Source organism: Chlorocebus sabaeus, chromosome 25 (genome assembly GCF_047675955.1).
Source record: "Chlorocebus sabaeus isolate Y175 chromosome 25, mChlSab1.0.hap1, whole genome shotgun sequence".
Lineage (NCBI taxonomy): Eukaryota > Metazoa > Chordata > Mammalia > Primates > Cercopithecidae > Chlorocebus > Chlorocebus sabaeus.
In genome coordinates, this window is record NC_132928.1 from 32,984,473 (window position 1) to 33,006,297 (window position 21,825).

A 21,825-nucleotide genomic window follows, 5' to 3' on the forward strand; every position below is an offset into this window, starting at 1 on the left:
TCTCATTCCCTTAGTATCTATGGGGAACTGGTTTCAGGAGCCCACACAGATACCAACATTTAACTCAATTCTGACACTGTCTACCTAGAGATAGCTTCTGGTCCTCCCATTTCAAATCCAAAATGTGTGAATTTTCAAGCCCCTTATATAAAATAGCACGGTATTTGCATATGACCTATGCACAATCTTCTGTGCACTTATATTGTCTCTAGATTACTTATAATCTAGATTATAAGTAATACAATGTAAATGCTATAGAAATCATTGATATCCTGTGTTTTTATTTATATTGCTTTTTATTTTCATTTTGTTATTTTTGGAATATTTTTGATCCATGGTAGATTGAATCCACAGATGAGGAATCCATGGATGTGCAACTCATGGATATGAGAGACTAGCAGTATTTAATTTCTCATTCATTCATTAAACAGTTATTGATCATCCACTAATTGCCAGATACTGTAGTAGCCATTTCTAAACAAGTACAGATACGTCAATACTGGAAGGATGGTCGTGAAGAGAGGTGCACCCTTCAATCTATCCGTGGCAGAATTTGGGACACTAGCAACATAAATATGGGAATATTCTATATATATATATATTTTTTAAAAAACAACAACACTGGAGTTTTCCAAACCTGATGGAGATTTTTTTTCTCACAAGGAAAATGTGTTTTGTAAGTAGAAGAATAATGTGGATGTGATTTCTTGATTGTTGTAGGAGAACACACTTCAATGTTATCAAATCACATTTGCCACTAAATAATTCCCTCTTTGGTTCTCTGTTCTCTCTCCCTACAAAATTCAGTCAATGTGAAGGAGATTTAAAAACAGATAAATGAAAGTGTTATGTGTTATCATTAAGAGTAGTGTTGAATAGCATGTATCTGTAGAGAGATACATGAGAAGAGGGAAAGAAATACCAGGAAGATCAGAGGATATTACTATGAACACAGTAAAACATTAATTGTCTCCTGACAGGCTTTCATCATAAGGTTTGCATACACGTTTAACCTTGGCCACAACTTGTATTTTTAGAATGGCTGACAAAAAAAATACTAGAAGTGTTGGATAAATTATATTATGTATTGGAATATCTTCATACATAAATCTCTAAATGACTTTTCTTTGTATTATTTACCTGTGCTAACAGGGTAAAATTTGTGAATTAAATGTGATATTCTGCCTTTTTTATTTTATCTCTACACCTTCCTCTTTTCACTGTTGCTGAAATAAAAATGATTCTGCTCATGTAGCTGGACATGCTTAGAATATAGGACAGGTTTTGTTACATTTTTATTTCTGTAGATAGAATCTATTTTAGCTTGAATCAAGGGTCACAGAATAAAACTAATCAAGAAAATAGAGAAACACGTGTCTCTCTGCTCTGGTGGGAGAAGTTGAATTCCCGTCAGTTTTGCTCCCACCTCTCCATTCATCCTTCTCCCTAGTGGTCTTTGGGCTCAGTCTGTGCCCTCCTCTTTCATAGTATAAGAACCAGGTGCATTTATCCTTCCTCAATTTCAACAACCACCTACATGTTGATCCTTTCCAGTTTTGTATCTCTGGAAAAGTGTTTGCTCTTGATATTCAGACCCATATATTCAAACCTTCTAGAATTCTCCATTTGAGCTTTTGTAAATTGTGCAAAGCAAAATCATTTTCTCACTCAAACCTACTTCTGTATTCCCCTTTCATCCAACAGTAATACCCTCCACCTACTTACTAATCCGAGAAGCCTAGGAACTGTCATTGATTCTTCACTCTCCATTAAATTTTACAATCTCTCCATTACGATCCTATCAATTCTGTCATTTTAATTCATTATAAATCTGTTGTTTGCTTTCATGTGCATTGTCACCACTGCCTCATTTCAGACAATTGACATACCTGTACTAAAATACTGCATAGCTCATAAATGGTCTCCTTTCTTCCATTCTTGTCCTCCCCACCAATCCGTTATCTACCCTGCTACCCCAGTGATCTTTCCAAAGCATGAATTGGGCTTTGCAACTTACCTGCTTAAAATCCTTAAAAGATTCATCATTGTCTTCAAAACAAACCCAACCTTGTTGGTATAGTATACAAGGCTCTTCAGATATGGTCCTTAATAAATGAAGGTGCCAATCTTGCCATTTTTTCACCCTCCCTCTTTGGCTCCTCCTCACCCAAACCCATGTCCCAGCTCAAAGTCTATGAAGCTCTTGCATTTGCTAGATCCACTCATGCTTTCTCAGTGCTGTCATTTGTGCCTGTATACTTTACTTGCTGCTACTATTGCCTCCACCTTACTCACCCAATTTTTTACTCTTCAATATAGATGTCGGCCTCTACAGAAAGCCTTCCCTGATTTTCCAAAACTGGAATCGTGTGTCTTTATGTGCTCATTAGCAGCACAGCAGCATGTACTAATCACCATTGAGGCTTATTACATTCTAGTTTGACTGCTGGATTCTCTGTCTCTCAGCAGCTACTTACCCTCACTCATTAGACTACAAAAAGTTCAATTCATAGTAACCCTTTAACACATTTTTATTGATAAAAAATAGTAGATTGGTATAAAATAGAATCGGTAAAACAAAAACAAAAACACAACAAATAAACCAACAAAAAGAAACCCATAGTAGAACAGACAACCACCTTAATAGAGATATTATGTAGCTTAATGACGTTATTTGAAGGGATGTGGATTTTCAGGTCTTCTGTCTCAGAGATGAAGTATCTATAAGTGGGTAGCCTAATATATAGTAAGTTTTTTTATCTTTTTAAATTTTATTTTCAAATAGTAGTTACAGAGCTATGTAGACATAATCATTGACAACTTTAGGAATTTTATCATAAAAATGACAAATGTGATGGACACATATTTTGAGTTTTGGGTAAAAATCCCCATCATATTCTATGAATGCAACTGTATTCATTACACATTTATGAGTTCATCACGACTTAATTATCAACAGGGTGTTAAAATTGTTAATTAAATCATTCTTTACCCTTGGGAATGATTTTCCTTTTGTGTTAAAACATCAGTATGATCAATCAGTGTACTGGAAACCAGAGATTTTCAAAACAAACTTTTTTATTAAAAAAGAAGGAGAAATGAGAAGGTATCACACGTGTTTTCTAGAAAATAAAAAGAATAAAATTTCTAAAGCCAGGAAGCCATTCTCCTTAATCTTCATTTTTTTTTTTTTATACTTACTCTACCTCATTGGCATAATCAGTCAGGAAATTTTGGAAAGTTCTTTTTTGTTAATGTGGGGAAATTTCCTCTATTGCTCTAACTTACACTAGATGTTGATTAGAAGGTTTAAGAACATTAGTGAGTAAGATACAAAATTGCAATGCTCAGAACAAAGTTTAAAATTGTTTCCAAAAATCAAATCTCATGTCATAATAGAATAAAAACATTTAAACATAGAGAAAGGAAAAGACTCTATGAGGTAGGCAATTAAAAGAGCACAGTGAAAAAAGGAAACAAAGGTAAAAAGAGTGAAAGAGGAAAACCACTTTTAATAGCAGGAAATGACATGACCTGACAAGAAAAAAACAAGAGTAGAAAGACAGATGGGAGAACCAGAACTCAAAATTAATGACAAAAAAGAAGAAGTCCACCTACAGAAGACTGGAAAAAAAAATACAAGGAGCAAAATAATCTTCCAATTATAAATGTGTTTCGATGACCAAATATTGCTGTATTTTAAAAAATGTCAGAATAGCTGTATTAGTCTGTTTTCATGCTGTTGATAAAGACATAACTGAGATTTGGGGAAAAAAGAGGTTTAATTGGACTTACATTCCACATGGCTGGGGAGGCCTCAGAATCATGACGGGAGGTGAAAGGCACTTACGTGGCAGTGGCAAGAGAAAATGAGGAGGGTGCAAAAGGGGAAAACCCTGATAAAACCGTCAGATCTCGTGAGACTTACTTGCTACCATGAGAACAGTATGGGGAAAACTGCTCCTATGATTTAAATGACCTCTTACTAAGTCCCTCTCACAATACGTGGGAATTGTGGGAGTACAATTCAAGATGAGATTTGGGTGGGGACACAGAGCCAAACCATATAATTCCACTCCTGGACCTTCCAAATCTTATGTCCTCACATTTCAAAACCAATCATGCTTTCCCAATAGTCCCCCAATGTCTTAACTCATTTCAGCATTAACCCAAAAGTCCACAGTCCAAGGTCTCACCTGAGACAAGGCAAGTCCCTTCCACCTATGAGCCTGTAAAATCAAAAGCAAGCTAGTTACTTCCTAGATACAATGGGGTACATGTATTGGGCAAATACAGCCATTCCAAATGGGATAAATTGGCCAGAACAAAGGGGTTACAGCAAGTCTGAAATCCAGCAGGGTAGTTAAACTGTACAGCTTCAAAATGATCTCCTTTGACTCCGTGTCTTACATGCAGGTCACACTGATGTAAGACATAGGTTCCCATAGTTTTGGGCAGCTCTCCCACTGTGACTTTGCAGGATATAGCTCCCCTCTCGGCTACTTTCATGGGCTGGTGTTGAGTATCTCTGTCTTTTCCAGCTACACAGTGCGAGCTCTTGGTTGATCTGCCACTCTGGGGTCTGGCGGACAGTGGCCCTCTTCTCACAGCTCCACTAGGTAGTGCTCCAGCAGGGGACTCTGTGCGGGAGCTCTGACCCCACATTTCCCTTTCACACTGCCCTAGCAGAGATTCTCCATGAGGGCCCCACTCCTGCAGCAAACTTTTGTGGGGCATCCAGGCGTGTCCACACATCTTCTGAAATCTAGGTGGAGGTTCCCAAAACTCAATTCTTGACCTCTGTGCACCTGCAGGCTCAATACCATGTGGAAGCTGCCAAGGTTTGAGGCTTAAAACCATCGGCTGAGCTGTACCTTGGCCCCTTTTGGCAACGGCTGGAGCAGCAGGGCACCAAGTCCCTAGGCTACACACAGCATGGGGAACCTGGGCCCGGCCCATGAAACCATTTTTCCCTTCTAGGCTTCCAAGACTGTGATGGGTGGGGCTGCTATGGAGACCTGTGATATGTCCTGGAGACATTTTTCCCTTTGTCTTGGGGATTAACATTTGACTCCTTGTTACTTATGCAAATTTCTGCAGCCAGCTTGAATTTCTCCTCAAAAAATGGGTTTTGCTTTTCTACCGCATCGTCAGGCTGCAAATTTTCTGAACTTTTATGCTCTGTTTCCCTTTTAAAATTGAATGCCTTTAACAGCACCCAAGTCACGTTTCAAATGCTTTGCTACTTAGAAATTTATTCTGCCAGATACCCTAAAATCATCTCTCTCAAATTCAAAGTTCCGCAAATCTCTAGGGCAGGGGCAAAATGCTGCCAGTCTATTTGCTAAAACATAACAAGAGTCGCCTTTACTCCAGTTCCCAACAAGTTCCTCATCTTCATCTGAGACCACCTCAATCTGGGCTTTATTGTTCATATCACTATCAACAATTTTGTCAAAGTCATTTAACAGGTCTCTAGGAGCTTCCAAACTTTTCCACATATTCCTGTCTCTTTCTAAGCCCTCCAAAGTGTTCCAGTCTCTGACTGATACCCAGTTCCAAAGTCGCTTCCGTGTTTTTGGGTATCATTTCAGTAATGCCCACTCTGCTGGTACTAATTTACTGTATTAGTCTATTTTCACACTGCTGATACAGACGTGCCCGAGACTGGGAAGAAAAAGAGGTTTAACTGGACTTACAGTTGTTCTACATTGTTGAGGAGGCCTCAGAATCATGACGAGAGGCTAAAGGCCCTTCTTACATGGCGGTGATAAGAGAAAATGAGGAGGATGCAAAAGCGGAAACCCTTGATAAAACCATCAGATCTCACGAGACTCATTCACTATGATGAGAACAGTATGGGGTATACTACTGCCATGATTCAGATTATCTCCCACTGGGTCCCTTCTGCAACACGTGAGAATTATAGGAGTGTAATTCAAGATGTGATTTGGGTGGGGACATAGAGCCAAACCGTATCAATAGCATTTCCTATATCACATTATTATTCTAATTTTCTTAAGTTAATAGTAAAAAAAATTCACTTGGACAATTTCAAGACACACCAGAGAATCAAAGTATTGTCAATGCAGTAGTTTCTAATTGGTTGGGCTGAGCACATTACTTTGTATCGTTTGTATGCTTAATGGCACACACTATTAGCTGAGTAGATTTTTTCTTATTTATTTATTTATTTATTTATTTATTTTAATGTACTATTTGTTCTCTCCTAAACCGTTATCTGAGTATTTGGAAGTATAATGACTAATATTTTCACAAACAGTAAAATGGAGGCACATAGCTTTCTTTTAAGTAAAATGTTGCTTTATCCTCTAACCTCCAGCATCCCAGGACTAACAAGTGATTGCTATTTTTTTCTTTTCTTATTGTCTTGATTTTTAGTCTGTTAATGACATGTAAATATTTCAGATTTTCTGTTATCCAAATAATACAGTTAGACTATAGCAATATAAATATTAACCTGGAACATTAAAAATACAATTAATAGAACAATTTTAATAGGAGATGATAAGATCTAAAATGTAAACCAGATCTTTCTCTCTCTCTCCCTCTCTCCCTATCTGTATAAACTAATAATGTAGTAATATTACTTTCTTATTTAGTAAAGTAATTACAAAAGTTCATGCTAAATTATGATTTCATAAACAAACACATACCACAGGAGCGCAAGTATGGATGGAAAAAAACCATGCTTAATTTCCTAGGTTTAATAGGTTTTAATACAACTCCACACCTATTTGTTGAAATGTGGCTATTTTGAAGGTCCTGTGCTAGAGGAAGCTAAGCCACAGGGAGAGGGGAAGAGATGTAAGAAAAACGCACAGATAGCAGGTCAGGTTATAGTAAGCACTCCAGGCAAAATACCCACATGGGTTATGAAGTGTTCAAACAAAGGGGTTCAAAGGAAGAAGCCATCATAAGCAGCTGGAAAAACCAAGAAATCTAACGAAGGATATGTCATTTGAGATGGATCTGGAAGAATGAGTAGGATTTTGAAGATAGAGACAAATGGTATGACTTTTATTTCAACTGCTATTTTTCAGGATTCAGTAATCATCATATTTCATTTGATGTTATACGTTTTCGTGATTTCTTCCTTCATTTCTAGCTTCTTAAATAAACCCTCTGCTACATGACCTCTACGGAGCATTAATCAGCCAAATTAATCACTATTTTCTGGATAAGCCATATATTCTTAAAAAATCACTATGCCTCTACTCATACTATTATCTCTGCTTGCTTCACGTTTCTTCTTTTCCCTAAAGTAGGCTGCGAACGAATATAGAAGGCTTGGTTCATTTTCAATGTCTTCCTTGACCCCCACCTCGAAGAAGTGTGTATATCTCACAGGTAATTCCAAATCCCTCTATATGTTCTTTGATTACTGTCTCTCACATTTTATCCATTTATCAAGGAACAAACTTATTCCTTCACACAGAGAGGTTCTTAAGTAAGGGCAGGAGAAGCTATATGGGTATCCTCCCGCCCAGGCTGTCAGGTGGTCAGTATTCGGTCTGTATATACTCTGATGCAATCAGTTTTTGAAGGAAGGAACGGTGAGCGCAAATAGAACCAGAGCTTGTGTAGCAGGGTTCATATAAGCAGTGGTTCTTACTGAAAAAAAAAAAAAAAAAGGCCCTGGTGTCTCGAGCTCACTTCTTCCTCCGTGTGAACCACTAGTAGGAGCGGACCCAAGGCTGAGGCCAGGCCACCTGGAAGCCCACAACGCTGCTAGTAGCAGCAACAGCAGTAATAGCAACTCACTACTGTAAAATCCTCAGTGCGTTTCGATGTGCTTTCCCTGTCATCCAAATGCTTCTCTTCAGCGGCCTAAGGTGGCCCTTCATTTTTCCCCGAGTTCAGGGAAACACCTCCCTTCTTTCAGAATGTGACAAAAAAATGGGATTTTCCTGGGGCTGAGAGTGGGGATTCCCTTTCCAGAAACGTGCAATTTTTTCATCCCGCCCACCTGGACTGAAGGCGATCAAAGCGAGGGAGCTGGTGGCATACTGGAACACTCCAAGCACCCTGGCCCCCCTCCTTCCAGAGAAGGGTCTGGAGCCCCGCAATCCGCTAATTAGCTCGCCCCCATTGGTTGTCCCCAAGGCACCCCCGTGCCGTCACTGTGCTATGCTAATGAGGGGGAGTCTCATTGGCTGGGCCTCCAGCTCCAGCTCCGCAGGGAGATTGCGGGGAGAGCGGGGTTGGACGCGTCTGGGGCCAAAACCCACCGCCCCCGACTCCCGCCAGCTCGGGGCTGTGCCGGGTGCAAGCCCGCTCGAGAGAACAGCGGCCGGGCGGCTGCCCTCTGGGAGGATCTGCCACCTGCCTTTAAGGAAAGTGCTTCACCATCAAGCGGCGCTCACTCCCACCCCTCTCCCCTCTTTCTAGGCACCGCGCGTCTTTTTCGGCGAAGTAACTTTTTATACTCGCCTCCCCCTGGTCCTGGGGACCAGAGGCGGTGCCGAGCCTGGGGGCGGTTCCTTGGCAGCGTTGATTCTTGTCAGAGCCAGACTTTTGCTCCTGGGTTGGGTTTGCATCATCCCCATTACACCCTCAGGAAAGAGGAGCCAGCCCCCTTTCAAGCCTTAGCTTCCGGCTCCTAGCCGACCCCCTCCCCCTCCCTGTCCCCTTCCCCTTCTCCCATCCCTCTCTCGGCCACAGCGTCTTGTTAGTCCTCTCCCTCTACTCCGCAATATTTTCTTTCTTTCCCCCTCCTCTCCTCCATTTGTTGTTTGATGTTTCCCACTCTTTGAGGAAGGATGGTTGATTTGGAGAGCGAAGTGCCCCCTCTGCCTCCCAGGTACAGGTTTCGAGATTTGCTGCTAGGGGACCAAGGATGGCAAAACGATGACAGGTGAGTGGTGTGGTGGAGGATTGTTCTGTAAATATTGCTGAAAAAGAGACGGAAATGGGAGGGCCGAAGTGGGGAAAGGAGGGAGAAAAGGAAAACGGAGCCAGAGAGGGAGACTAAGGCTGGGGGAGGGAGTAAAAGAGATTCTGATTTGTCTCTCCATTTTGACTCTATAGAACTGTTGCTATAGATAAGGAACTCCTTTCCTTTACACTTTTCTTATTCTTGCAAGGTATTTATTGCATTCATTTGGTGCTTATTCTTTTGTCTATCTATGCTTTTCTAGGATGTGTATAAGGCTGGTATCAGAGGTACAATACACCCAAATGGTATGCAATATCAGTTCCAAAAAATTTGCGTTTTTTCCTTAGGTGTGGTTAATCAAACTCAAAATTGCATGCAAGTTGTTTGAAAAAGCACATTAGAAACTTAAAATCTCCTGAGTTTATTTACCTACTCCTTGTCTGTGTTGTCTTGAGTAGGTGTCTACTTGCCACTGGAAATTTTATGCTGTTTAAACATTTGGAGCTTTGGGTAGACAATTGGTTTAAATATGTAACAGGTAGTTAGTGAAAATGACAACCCTTTTAATAGAATATACTCACTTTGAACAGGTAACTCTGACCATTATGAATAACGGTGTTTGTATAACATGATACAACCTTTTCATAACTAGTATATTTTTTTAACTGAAACAGCATGTATGTCTCAAAATTACAACTAAGTTTCAAAACTAGAATATTTATTGCTAGCAAAATATTGTTCATGTGTTTTATTTATAGCACTACTGCTTTGCACAAACTTCTGAAATTCCTCTGTCTATTTCTGTCTCAAGCACATTTTGTATTTCAGTGAATTTAGTATTTTCTGGAATAGTCATCCCATATATCACATGCCACATTTCTTTGTTTTAAAATAATACATGTATACTAACTAGGTTCTTAACTCAATTGAAATGTTTCATTGAAGTTTAGTTTAGTATTGATGTTCTATTTTAATTATATAAAAGACCCATTATTGGTCCAATCCAAAATCCGCTTCTCATTCACCACTGGCCAATACACTCTGTTTCTTTTCTCCACCTTTTCAGCTCCCCATACCAACTCCTGTCTCTCCACACCCAGGATTTTATCTTGAGCATCAATTATGGGCATCTTGTTTGGTCTCATATTAGTAATTTGAAGGGAGATAGATGTTTTGTAGAGGATATTTTGATTCAATCTCTTTTAAGCAAAAGCACATTTATTGGCTAAAAATGTAAAGAAGTAATACCAATTTCTCAGTATTCTTGTAAAGTGAGTAAACTGAAGATAAAGAAAATTTTTAAGTGAATTTGTAATACAAATTGACATTTAGATAAACTGTATTAGCATGGTTAAATGGCTTTTTAAGTGTAGCATGGTGTTCCTAGTGACTGAATATACACTTAGTTCAGGACCTCAGGATCATTATATAGAATAGAAATCCTCTTTGGAGAAAGTGTGAGATAGATTAAACACATAAAGCACATACTTTGGTTATAGTGATGGTATTGTTGCTTGTTTGTTTGTTTTAAATATCATATCCAATATGTTAATTTTCATGTGGTTGCCCTCATTTTTTTAAGGATGCTGCAGAAATATTTTAGTAATTAAGAATTTTGGTTAGTTAAACACTGCCTAAATGGATCATTGCTATATTAAAAAAGTTTTACAGAATGGTTAAAATGTTATGTTATATTAAAAGGTCATGCTAGCCCAACTTTAACTTAAAAAGCAGGCCACTTTTGCCACTAAAATGCGTTATTAAACATTTAAGACAATCATTCAACCATTTTTAAGGACTTGGCTAATTTTGTGGCTTCACGGAAAACTGTTTTTTGATTTTGGTTCCATTTGTTGTTAATCTTTGAAGGCAAGATACTTGGAATCAAAGAAACCCAGACTTCAGTCCTTGGCTGTTTCCTTCACTAGCTGGGTGGCGTTGGGAAAGTCATTCAGCCATTATGAGATTCAGCAATCTTATTTTTTATAATGGGAATTATACAATTTATCTTATAAAACTGTGACAAGAGGAAGGATGGAGAGGCACAGAACTAACATTTAGTTGGAACTAAGTTCTCCCAGGTTCTTTTAACTGTGTGATATGTTCTCTCTTAGTTAATCCTCAAACTCTGAATAGCAGGTAATTATGTTAGGCACAAAGAAACTGAAATTTTGGTAAATTAAATACTAGTCTTGGATATTATATCTTATCAGTGTAAAGATGACTCTTCAGTTCAGCTCATTGTTCTTCAAATCCATCAAGAAATTCTTAAGTTCTTTTCATTTAATTTATTTGAACTTTTAAGAATAATTTACAGCACCTAGCATTGTTCAGGTGCTCATTAAATGTTAGTTCCCTTGTTCACTTTTGATTTGCTGTTTGCAATCCTTTTTTTCTTTTTTCCTTTTCAAAATCCTAAGCCAATATGTGGTAGGTGGAGTCATCTTCCTTGTCTATACTATGGTGACAAATTCCTCTTTGCAATTACGCCTGAATAGCAATCTTATTCTACTCAGTTATCTTCTTGGACTTAATTCCTATAGAGTTGAGGAGGAAGCCCTCTTTCATGTAGGAGTACGTAGGTCATTTCCAACAGCAGATACATTTAGTGCTCTGCCCATATTTTCAAAGCAACTTTCATCGAACACCTCCTGCATGAAGTTTTCTCCCCATCACCAACCTCAGGTGCACACAGTCCTGCTTGGAGAAAAAGCTAGAGTGTCACTGAGTAAGTAGGCTATTTCTGAATCAATACTTTTGCTTCCTTGCTCCTCAGCTTGGATAATTCTGAAGCATATTCTACACGGTGTCCAAAGGGACTGAGCTCCACTTGCCCGCAGTGATAACTGGCTTAATACTCAAAGCTTTATTGGCTTCTGTCTCTCTTCTCCCCTACTGGTATTTTATTTGTGATCAATTCCCAAATAAACTGCTTCTGCTGCAATCTTATCTCAAGCTTACCTTCTGGCAGAATCTGAATCAAGATAGCTGTCTTCTGGATCTAGAGAGCCACATCCTTGTAATGATGGGGGAATTGTGTTCCAAATGTAGGAACATAAACACTTCTACCTTGTTCCTCGCTGTAAGAATTTCAAATTCCATCTTAGGTCATAGTTGACTGGCATATGAAAATGAATGAAGCATATCATAGATACTCAAATGGGTGTTGTTAAAGACATAATATTGAGGGGCCTATTAGGATGTAGGAAGTATGTATTCCATACCATAGATTTTCTGTGAACCAACTTTGGATAAGTAGGTCACCTAAATTTATATTGTGCCACCTTTTGTGTAGGTATAAACACATACACCTACACTGGCATAATGTACATGTAATGTATATAGTGTATATGTAACAGATCTGCATTGTTTTATAATATATGTATTATAAAATATTGCATATGATATGCTAAAAATTGTATATTGTTATGTAATGCATCATATATTACAAATATATGTGATGAATAATATGTTATAATATATGTAATGAATATATATGTGTTTGTATTATCTTAATGCTATCCTTAGATAATTGCTTCTCTCTCATTTACACTCTGATATCATTTTCTGAGTAGGACATATGGGAATAGGGTTAGACACAGCAGTGCAGAGAACTTAGCACATGGATAACACTACTTCTGTGAGGCCACAAAATAAATTTGAGAGTTGTTAAATGAGAATATTGCTTATGTGTAGGGATGTCTTTTGTATATATGATGCACACTTACTTGTTTGACATCCTGAGTAAAAAACAAAAATCGAATTCACGTGGTTTGTATGATATGTCTTTAATGGCCATGTATTCATTCAGCTAATATTTGAATGTTTGCTACATCTCAGAGCCCCATTAAGTTAGGTTTTGGGACAACTATGGAAAGGAATATGAAATAGTGCTCAGTCTAGAGGAGGTCACAGATATGATAAGAGGTTAATTTACCCCAGAATATTGACAGTATTGTTTATGTTATGATGATGTCCTTATAGAATTTCCATTTTAAGACTGTCAAGAAGATTCTGTACCATTTGCAGAAAGGATATTCGGCATTTGCTTGAAAATAAAGTAGTTGAAGTCACGTATTAGAGATGGCTCAAGGCATTCAACATTCAATATTCAACTCCTGGCACCAAACCATCTTCCTGACTTGGCCTCCCAAAGTGCTGGGATTATAGGTGTGAGCCACTGCTCCAAACCTGTTTTCTCTTTTAATATTTCTACGATTCACAAAGCAATAAAGATTTAGGGTATTCTCCTGCAGTTAAAGACTGGTAAGTTATAGGTTTTAAAAGTCATGAGACACTTATACAAGCCTTCTCCTGTTTCATCATGATTTAGTAATTTTTTTTAAACTTTGGAACACAATGCACTTAATGTGAATAAATTGTCGCAATTCCAATTACTGTTAATGGAAAATCCTCAGTTGTAGCCATAGAAGAGAAAGTCATTTATTTAATTAAGACCATTCTAGTTTTCAAAAATCAGGTCACTTGTTTCAAATCCAATAATTTCATGTATACCTGTTGTATTTTATAGGTGGCGTTTAGAAGTAATTAAAGGAAGTCAACTAATGCATTGTAGTTGTTAAAACATTAAAGGATTTTAACACAGTACAAGTCAATCCAATTAACAGTTTAAGATGTATTTATAAAAATAGACAAATATTTCAACAGCATTTGGAATATGTGTAATTTTAGATATAAACTGCAAAATATATTGCTTTACATAATCAAATTCAGTTGTGAGAATGGATTTTGAATTGGCATATTAAGCATTTTACAAATTACTAATTTTATCCCCCATAATAAATTATATATTGTTTTGAAAAGCAGTCATTTCTTATAAAATATTTATTCTAAATTTTAAGTTCAGGTTAGTAAAGACAATTTTAAATTTTTGAGTGCCATTAAAATGAATGACACATTATTTTTACTCTTTAATCAGATAGTGGCATCAACTATGCATATACAATGTCTGCAAAAATGATTTAAGCATTTACTTTAGGAAAAGTTTAGACAATCCTGTGTTTCTTATCAGTATCGACTATATTATGAAAAAATCCACAATAGAAAATTAGAAACTTAAACAGGTAATGGTATAAAAAATAGACTTTGAATATATATAGGGTAATACATAAAATGCAGAGAAAAGTATATTACTTAATAATTATTGTTTTTCAATCACTACTAAGAATTCAGACATCAATATTTTATATAAAACACACAGAGTTCTTTTCTTTTGACCAACTCTTATAAATAAAATTGAAATGTGACTTTTCAAATTATTGACACTTTGTTTTTAAAGTCTGATTCAAGTTAACAGCTATCATATATCCACTTTCTGTACTTGGTTATATATTAGCAGTACTTCTGTGAGTGACTTAATCGCTTCCCCGGGGTTCCACTTCTGAATACTGTCACATTCGGTATTATGTTCCAATATATGAATTTCATGGGGACACCAGCATTGAGATCATAGCAATCAATCATTTTAGCATTAATGGTTCATCTGTTGTTATTAGAGTATTCATGTATTGCCTATGTCATATTATTTATTATGCACCATGCTTGTCTAAGTTATCTTTAGAAAATAGAGCAAAAAGCAATATTTTTTACAGTGAAATGGTAATCAGTTGCTTTATATACTTATAATTTGAAATTAAGTTGGCCTTTTTCTGAGCAATATTTAATGTTGAGCAGTATCCTTCATCAAGATGTCTTTTTTCTGAGTTTTAAATTTATAATTAAAATTTTCTCTACAAAAGCAATCAAAACAATAAGTAATTATCCAGAAAGACAATTATTTTTAATCTTTGACAATCTTTGATTGGATATGGGATTTTTTTTATGGGTCATAGGAAAAAAACCCTGTTCACAGGATCTTAATCATTAGCAATTGAGTTGTAATTTAAATAACAGACATCTATCTAAACATTGTGAAATAGTGAATAGGATAAACTGTGTCCACATTGATAACAATATATTATAGTCATCTGCTCAACTTCTTTTTGAAATTAGGATGAATATGAATGTCTCACATATTACCAAAGAAATAAGACTTTTAGATAAAATATTTAGGAATAAAAATGCAGTATGGGGGCAATTTATCTTTTATATTGCTTTGTAATCTTATGTGGCAATTCTGAAAAAAAAATGAAGTAGGCTAACATACAGGGTCAGAGAATTGGTATGATGGCTATAAAATTGGTGAAACTGGCCGGGCGCAGTGGCTCACGCCTGTAATCCCAGCACTTTGGGAGGCCGAGGCGGGCGGATCACAAGGTCAGGAGATCGAAACCACGGTGAAACCCCGTCTCTACTAAAAATACAAAAAAGTAGCCGGGCGCGGTGGCGGGCGCCTGTAGTCCCAGCTACTCAGGAGGCTGAGGCAGGAGAATGGCGTGAACCCGGGCGGCGGAGCTTGCAGTCAGCTGAGATCGCGCCACTGCACTCCAGCCTGGGCGACAGAGCAAGACTGTCTCAAAAAAATAAAAATAAAAATAAATAAAATAAAATTGGTAAAACACCATCATTATAAGCGGATTAAAATAACCACTGTATCAGTAGAGCCAGTTATGTTTTTGCTAAATAACATCTCCCTACAGAAACTTCTGACAGATGTGGATATATTGGTCTTTATCATTTCAAAATTTAAATGATAGCCTGCAGAAACCCTTAACAACATTGGCATCATTCTTTCACAGACATTAAACACCTACTAATTATCAAGAAGCACACTAAGCACTAGGGATAAAATTGTGAGCAAAACAGACCTAGTTCAGATGTAAATGATTTTACAGTAGTGGAAACCGATATTAGATTTAAAAATACATACATGAACTTAATTACAGTTGTGCTACACTATAAAGGAGAATTGCACAATTTTATGAGAGAGCATGATGGAAGATGAGTCTAGTCTGGCAGATGAAATGGTGGTTTGGGGAAAGTTTTCAAAGAAACCTGTGTTGAGATCGAGGTCTAAGAAAGAGAAGATGCTGGTAGATTAAATGGGAAAAGAGTATTTTAGGCCAAGGAGCAGCTTGCCTAAAAGGCCAGTGTCGGGAGAGAGCAAGGCATTTTCAAGGAACTGAGGAAAGTCAGGAGGCATTTGGAAGTATGGGTCTAGAGTTTAAGAGACCAAACTGGGCCTTACATGTGGCTTGTTACTGAAGCCATCCATAGCTATGGAGAAAATCATTTACAGAAAAGAAGGGTGGGCCTGGAGCACTGACACAATTTCATACTCAGCACAAAGTCAAAATTAGTTGGGTGGGGTTGTAGACGGTAGGCTGCAAGTGAAGGTGGGGAACTTTAAGTCCCTTCTCATCTCGAGTTTTCTGCTTATGTAGAGTAGAGATGGATACGCAGGGCCAGAAACTTCTTCAGAAGTAGAAGTGGTGGTGGTGTGTGAAAGTTTAAAGGCATCAGCAAATGATCAAACTTTATAAATAAACAAATTGTCAATATTGAGCATAGATACTGTTTTACTCTTGCAATTAAATAAAATATAGAACACTGTTCCTCTGTCAAACATGCAATGTAATCCATATCAAGTATGGATATCTAATATACATGTATGACTATTATTGTGCTCCAGAACATAGAAATCAAGAAATTCACCACACATGATAACCATGTTTTACTTTGTCAACCAAACTGCATCGTTAGTTTTTTGTTGACTAAAACAATCACTGATAGTGACTTTTCTGATATTATGTGTTTTGTCACTGTAGTTTTCTTAAACACTCATGTAATAAAAACAAAAACTTTGTGCTCTTAGCAGCTGAGATTCCTTTGCATGCCTTGCAGCCAACCAACCCATCTCTCCACCTTTATGTGTATTTGGGCTCACAATTTGTCCCAGCACCTGGGTATTGGAGGACCCTAAACCACTGGGATATTTCATTGCATACCTCTCATGTAGAAGACTGATCATGTACATGCTTGCAGCAGATGAATAGAAAACTAGGCTCCATAAAGACCAGAAAACACCGTGAAATGACATTGGATTCTCTGTAGCTGGTCATATAAAAGCAGAGGAGTGAATTAGAAATTTCTGACCCTGACTCCTTAACAACTAGGTACAGCTAGAACAAGCTGACTCATACATAAAGTCTTAGATGTAGTATAATTTCAAATTAAGGAGGAACCACTGTACATACTTGAAAAAATAAATCATTAATGTAAATCAAATAAATTAGTTCACCAGTGATATTAGACTTACTTGTCTTTCTTGACTGGGAAGTGGAGCTGGCTTTGGAGTTTAGAGGTAAAGAGGTGAGAACCTGGAAAGCCCTAGTTGCCTGAAAGAAATAGGGAAAAATATGCTCTTGGATGTGAGGCAGAAGATAATCAGCAAAAGAGGGAGACCAAGGACAGTGAGATTTCTCCCACAATTTTGCCTTGGATTGGACGTATTTATCTTAGTCTTTTCTGACAAATAGAAGCAGTGAAGGAAAACCAAAACAGAACCCAATTGTCAAGCGTGGCTGACGTGTAGGGGACAATCGCTGGCAGCACAACTCCAACTCTTTGACCTCTTTCCTCTTTAGAGTTTCAGTTGTACCTCTCTTCCAATCAGTGTTTCAGTAGTCTCAGCACTACTGCAATCATGCCACAGCCTTAAAGGGTGAGAACCATATCCCTCTGTGTATGCATTCTTTGAATTCAGAGTTGTATTACTTCCAATTTTCACAGTATGTAAATATGGGTAAGAAATGGACTTTGCATATAAAGCCAGAGAACTGTAAATCTAAGAAACAACGAACTGGTTGTTCTTGGCTTTCTTTCACTAGACTTACATGGAATCATAATGATGAATTGTTATTACAAGGGCACACTTAGCCATCTTGTAAATCACTGTGTGAATAGGGATAAAAGCGGATTAACACATTTGGACCTCATTTAACTTCCTGTGGGAAAACTTGTAGATTGTCCACATATTACAAACAACTAGTTGTTAACAATGGGGGCCAGATGTCTAGTTTAATAATGGACAAGTCTGTCAAAAATTGAAATACTACTCTGTCCCCTAGGGATCAGATAGGGTGATCAGCAAGCTGCACAGGTTCCATTAAGGAGTGATGGTAATGACTTCCGTCACTGCCACACTATATGGTGATTACATCGGCAAATTATAGATGGAAGCTGTCAGTATTTTGTTTCTATTTCTTACCTTTCTCTGCTCAAAATAGTTTATGTGCTATTTCATCCATTTCCAATAAAAATGCAGAAGATAAGGTGAAAATGTGTGATCATATTGAATATAGTATTTATTGTAACATCAGAGAACATTTATCAAGTACTTAGCATGTGTCAAACATTTTTCTAAGCAGTTACACGTATTACTTTATTTAATCTTTATACCAATTCTGAGAAATTCTGTTATTTTTCCCATTTTACAAATTAATCAACCAAGGTACAGAAATACATAACTTGTTCGAAGTCACATAACCTGTAAGAGGTAACCAGAGTCTAATTATTATACCCATTCACAATGCTTACAACATACACAAATGTGATTTAATGCTATTTAAATAATAGGAAGAACAAAATTCAAACAAATTTAAAGACTTTTGAAGTCAGAAAAATCACACAGCTCTTGCATCTCCATAGGCCAGTGTTATAATGATTTGATTAAAACAAGTGTTAGGGAATTTTTGAAGTTGGTTATACTTTCTGAAAGAAAAACCCCTTTTCCCTCTAGATGTACAGCATGGTTCTTCTGACAGTCTGGAGAAATTAGAATGAAATGGGAAATTAGCAAAACAAACTAAGGCAACGGTTTTGTTTGTGTGTTTATGGGAGTATAGATTACTATTGATTGACTGATTGAAATCGGGTAAAGGTAATTAGTATCCCAGGAACAAAATAATAACAGTTGCTTAGCAGAATGGTTAATATGAAAAAGCAAGTGAATGATAAATGAATCATGAGCATATATCAATCAAAAAGGCATCATGTAAGATCAAATAGTTAACTTACTGTTTTAAAATGTCCATTTTGAATGCTTTGGCCAGGGTCATTCATTTCTTTGCTACTTTAGTTAATCCACAATTATTATTATTATTTTATAGCTAGGTTTGTTTTTCAATGTTTTTCTCAGTAGGACTTTAGGATTTCCTGTTTATGCTTCTATCTCCTGAAGTATTTGTACCAGTGTGAAATTGATTTTTTTCTCAACACTGTACTGGTGGTAATGAAAACACTATGCAGGAATGTTATGAAATTTACATATCATAAGGTGAAGTTACTTGATTTAGGACTTAACATTAGGCCTACTTATTAGTATGTTCTGCCTGTTGTGAAGATTTGCAGTGGTTCACAGAAATTCATGCAATAGTACAGAATAAATAGAAAGTACAACAGAATGAAAAGATAATAAGGAAAAAAACCAAGTTAAGTGTATGTAGGTTGATAGTATGACTTCCATGAATTTCTATGTATTTACGGGAGATGGGTTGCAAAGTTAGCCAGAGCAAAGACAAGGGCATGACCAGTCGCATAAGACGAGAAATGAACTAGTAGTTAAGAAGAAACTCAGCTTTCCTTGGGGCTCAAATTTAAAGTAAATTTATCCTGTGGATCTTTGGTTAGTGTACAGTATTCTTATCCACTCTCCTATCATGAAATAGCAAGTTTCATAAGACTCATAACATTCTCACTCCCTGGTGCTGCTATAACTAGAGATAATTATTCTCTTAAAGTAGATCTACAGGACACACCCAGTACTGTATTTCAGGTATATCCTATAGGACAAAAACAAACAAACAAAAAAACAGTACATGAGGTTACTGATTGATTATATTATTGATATATTGTGTACAGTGTACACTGCTCAGTCTTTCAATCTTCCTTAAGAACCTTTTAATCTTCCTTAAAAAAGTTTTTAACCTTCTTTAAAAATCTTTTTTTTTCTTCTTTTTTAAGTGTAGGTGGCTTTGATTAATCAAAAAGGATGCAAAGAGATTGAAGTTACAAAGTTACATTCCTTTTTTTGGTGGGGGGGAAGGGCAGAGTCTCCCTCTGTGGTCCAGGCTGGAGTGCAGTGGGGCGATCTCGGCTCACGGCAAGCTCCGCCTCCCGGGTTCACGCCATTCTCCTGCCTCAGCCTCCCCAATGGCTGGGACTACTGGCGCCCGCCACCACACCTGGCTAATTCTTTGTATTTTTAGTAGAGACGGGGTTTCACCGTGTTATCCTGGATGGTCTCGATCTCCTGACCTCGTGATCTGCCCGCCTTGGCCTCCCAAAGTGCTGGGATTACAGGCGTGAGCCACCGCGCCCGGCAGAAGTTATATTCTTTGTTGAGAACCTGATATGTAAATGTAGTCAATAGATACTATAATAGAATGGCTGTCCTTTAGTGGAGAATATACTAGGATTCTAACCAAAACACAAGCCTGAATTATGTTTATTCTCTCCTTTTTACTTATATTGTACTAATTAATTTATTTTCTTTTTCCACTAGTGTCCAAAGTAAATATACAATTTAATGTTCTATTAAGACTTCGTAAGGGCTGGGTGGGGTGGCTCATGCCTGTTATCCCAGCACTCTGGGAAGCCAAGGCAACAGATTGCTTGAGCCCAGGAGTTCTAGATCAGACTGGGAAAAATGGCAAAACCCCATCACTAAAAAAGGACAAAACATTAGCCAGGTGTGGTGGTATGTGCTCTAATCCCAGCTACTCGGGAGGCTGACCTAGGAGGATTGCTTCAGCTTGGGAGGATTGAGGCTGCAGTGAGCCGTGATCACACAGTTGCACTCCAACACAAGACCCTGCCTCAAACAAACAAACAAACATAATAAATAAAAAGTCAAGACTTTGTAAGAATTCTGAATTTGGTTATTAATATAGCCCTATACAGCCATCCTTCTCATAGCCATGGGTTTTGCATCTGTGGTTTTAACCATTCAAGGAGGGAAATTATTTTTAAAAAACAAATAATCCCATCAAAAAGTGGGCAAAGGACATGAATAGATAAGTCTCAAAACAAGACGCACAAATAGCCAATACACATGAAAAAATGCTCAACATCACTAATTATGAGAGAAATGCAAATTAAAACCACAATGTGATACCACCGTACTACCACAAGAATGGCCATGATTATGAAGTCAAAAAACAGTAAATGTTGGCATGGATGTGGTGAAAAGGGAACACTTTTACACTGCTGGTGGGAATGTAAATTAGTACAACCACTGTGGAAAACACTATGGAGATTCCTTGAAAAACTAAAACTTGAACTACTATTTGATTTAGCAATCCCACTACTGGGTATCTACTCAAAGGAAAAGAAGTCACTATGTGTTTGAAAACGACACATGCACATGCATATTTATAGCAGCACTACTTGCAGTTACAGATATATGGAACTGACCTAAGTGCCCATCAACCAACAACTGGATAAAGAAAATGATACACACGTATATATAAATATGTGTGTGTGTGTGTATACGTATATACATACATATATATATACACACACATACACCCCCCATGGAATACAACTCAGCCATAGCAACGAACAAAATAATGTCTTTTGGAGCAAATTGGATGGAGCTGGAGGCCATTATTCTAAGTGAAATAACTCAGGAATGGAAAACCAAGCACCATATGTTCTCACTTACAAGTGGAAGCTAATCTGTGAGGATGCAAAGCCCTAAGAGTGATATAATGGACTTTGGAGACATGGGGGGAAGGTTGGGAGGAAGGGTGAGGGATAAAAGACTATATATTGTGTACAGTGTACACTGCTCAGGGTGTACTAAAATCTCAGAAATCACCACTAAAACACTTATCCCCATAACCAAAAACCACCTGTACCCCAAAAACTATTGAACTAAAAATAAAAATTATAAATCTACTACAAAAATACAAATGAAAAGCCAGTACAGTATTACAATTATTTACGTAGCATTTACATTGTGC

At 37.3% G+C, this 21,825-nt stretch overlaps 1 protein-coding gene across 7 annotated transcripts in view; it reads left to right on the forward strand.

The window, feature by feature from the left end:
- Positions 1–8,198: 8,198 nt before the first annotated feature.
- Positions 8,199–21,825, forward strand: part of KCNT2 (potassium sodium-activated channel subfamily T member 2) — a 410,159-nt gene continuing 396,532 nt past the window's right edge. For all 7 annotated transcript variants that reach the window (XM_037985779.2, XM_037985780.2, XM_037985781.2 and 4 more), the window contains exon 1: positions 8,199–8,878. In XM_037985779.2, the coding sequence (XP_037841707.1) occupies positions 8,784–8,878 (95 nt within the window). In that variant the 5' untranslated portion in view covers positions 8,199–8,783. The remainder of the gene's footprint in view (positions 8,879–21,825) is intronic.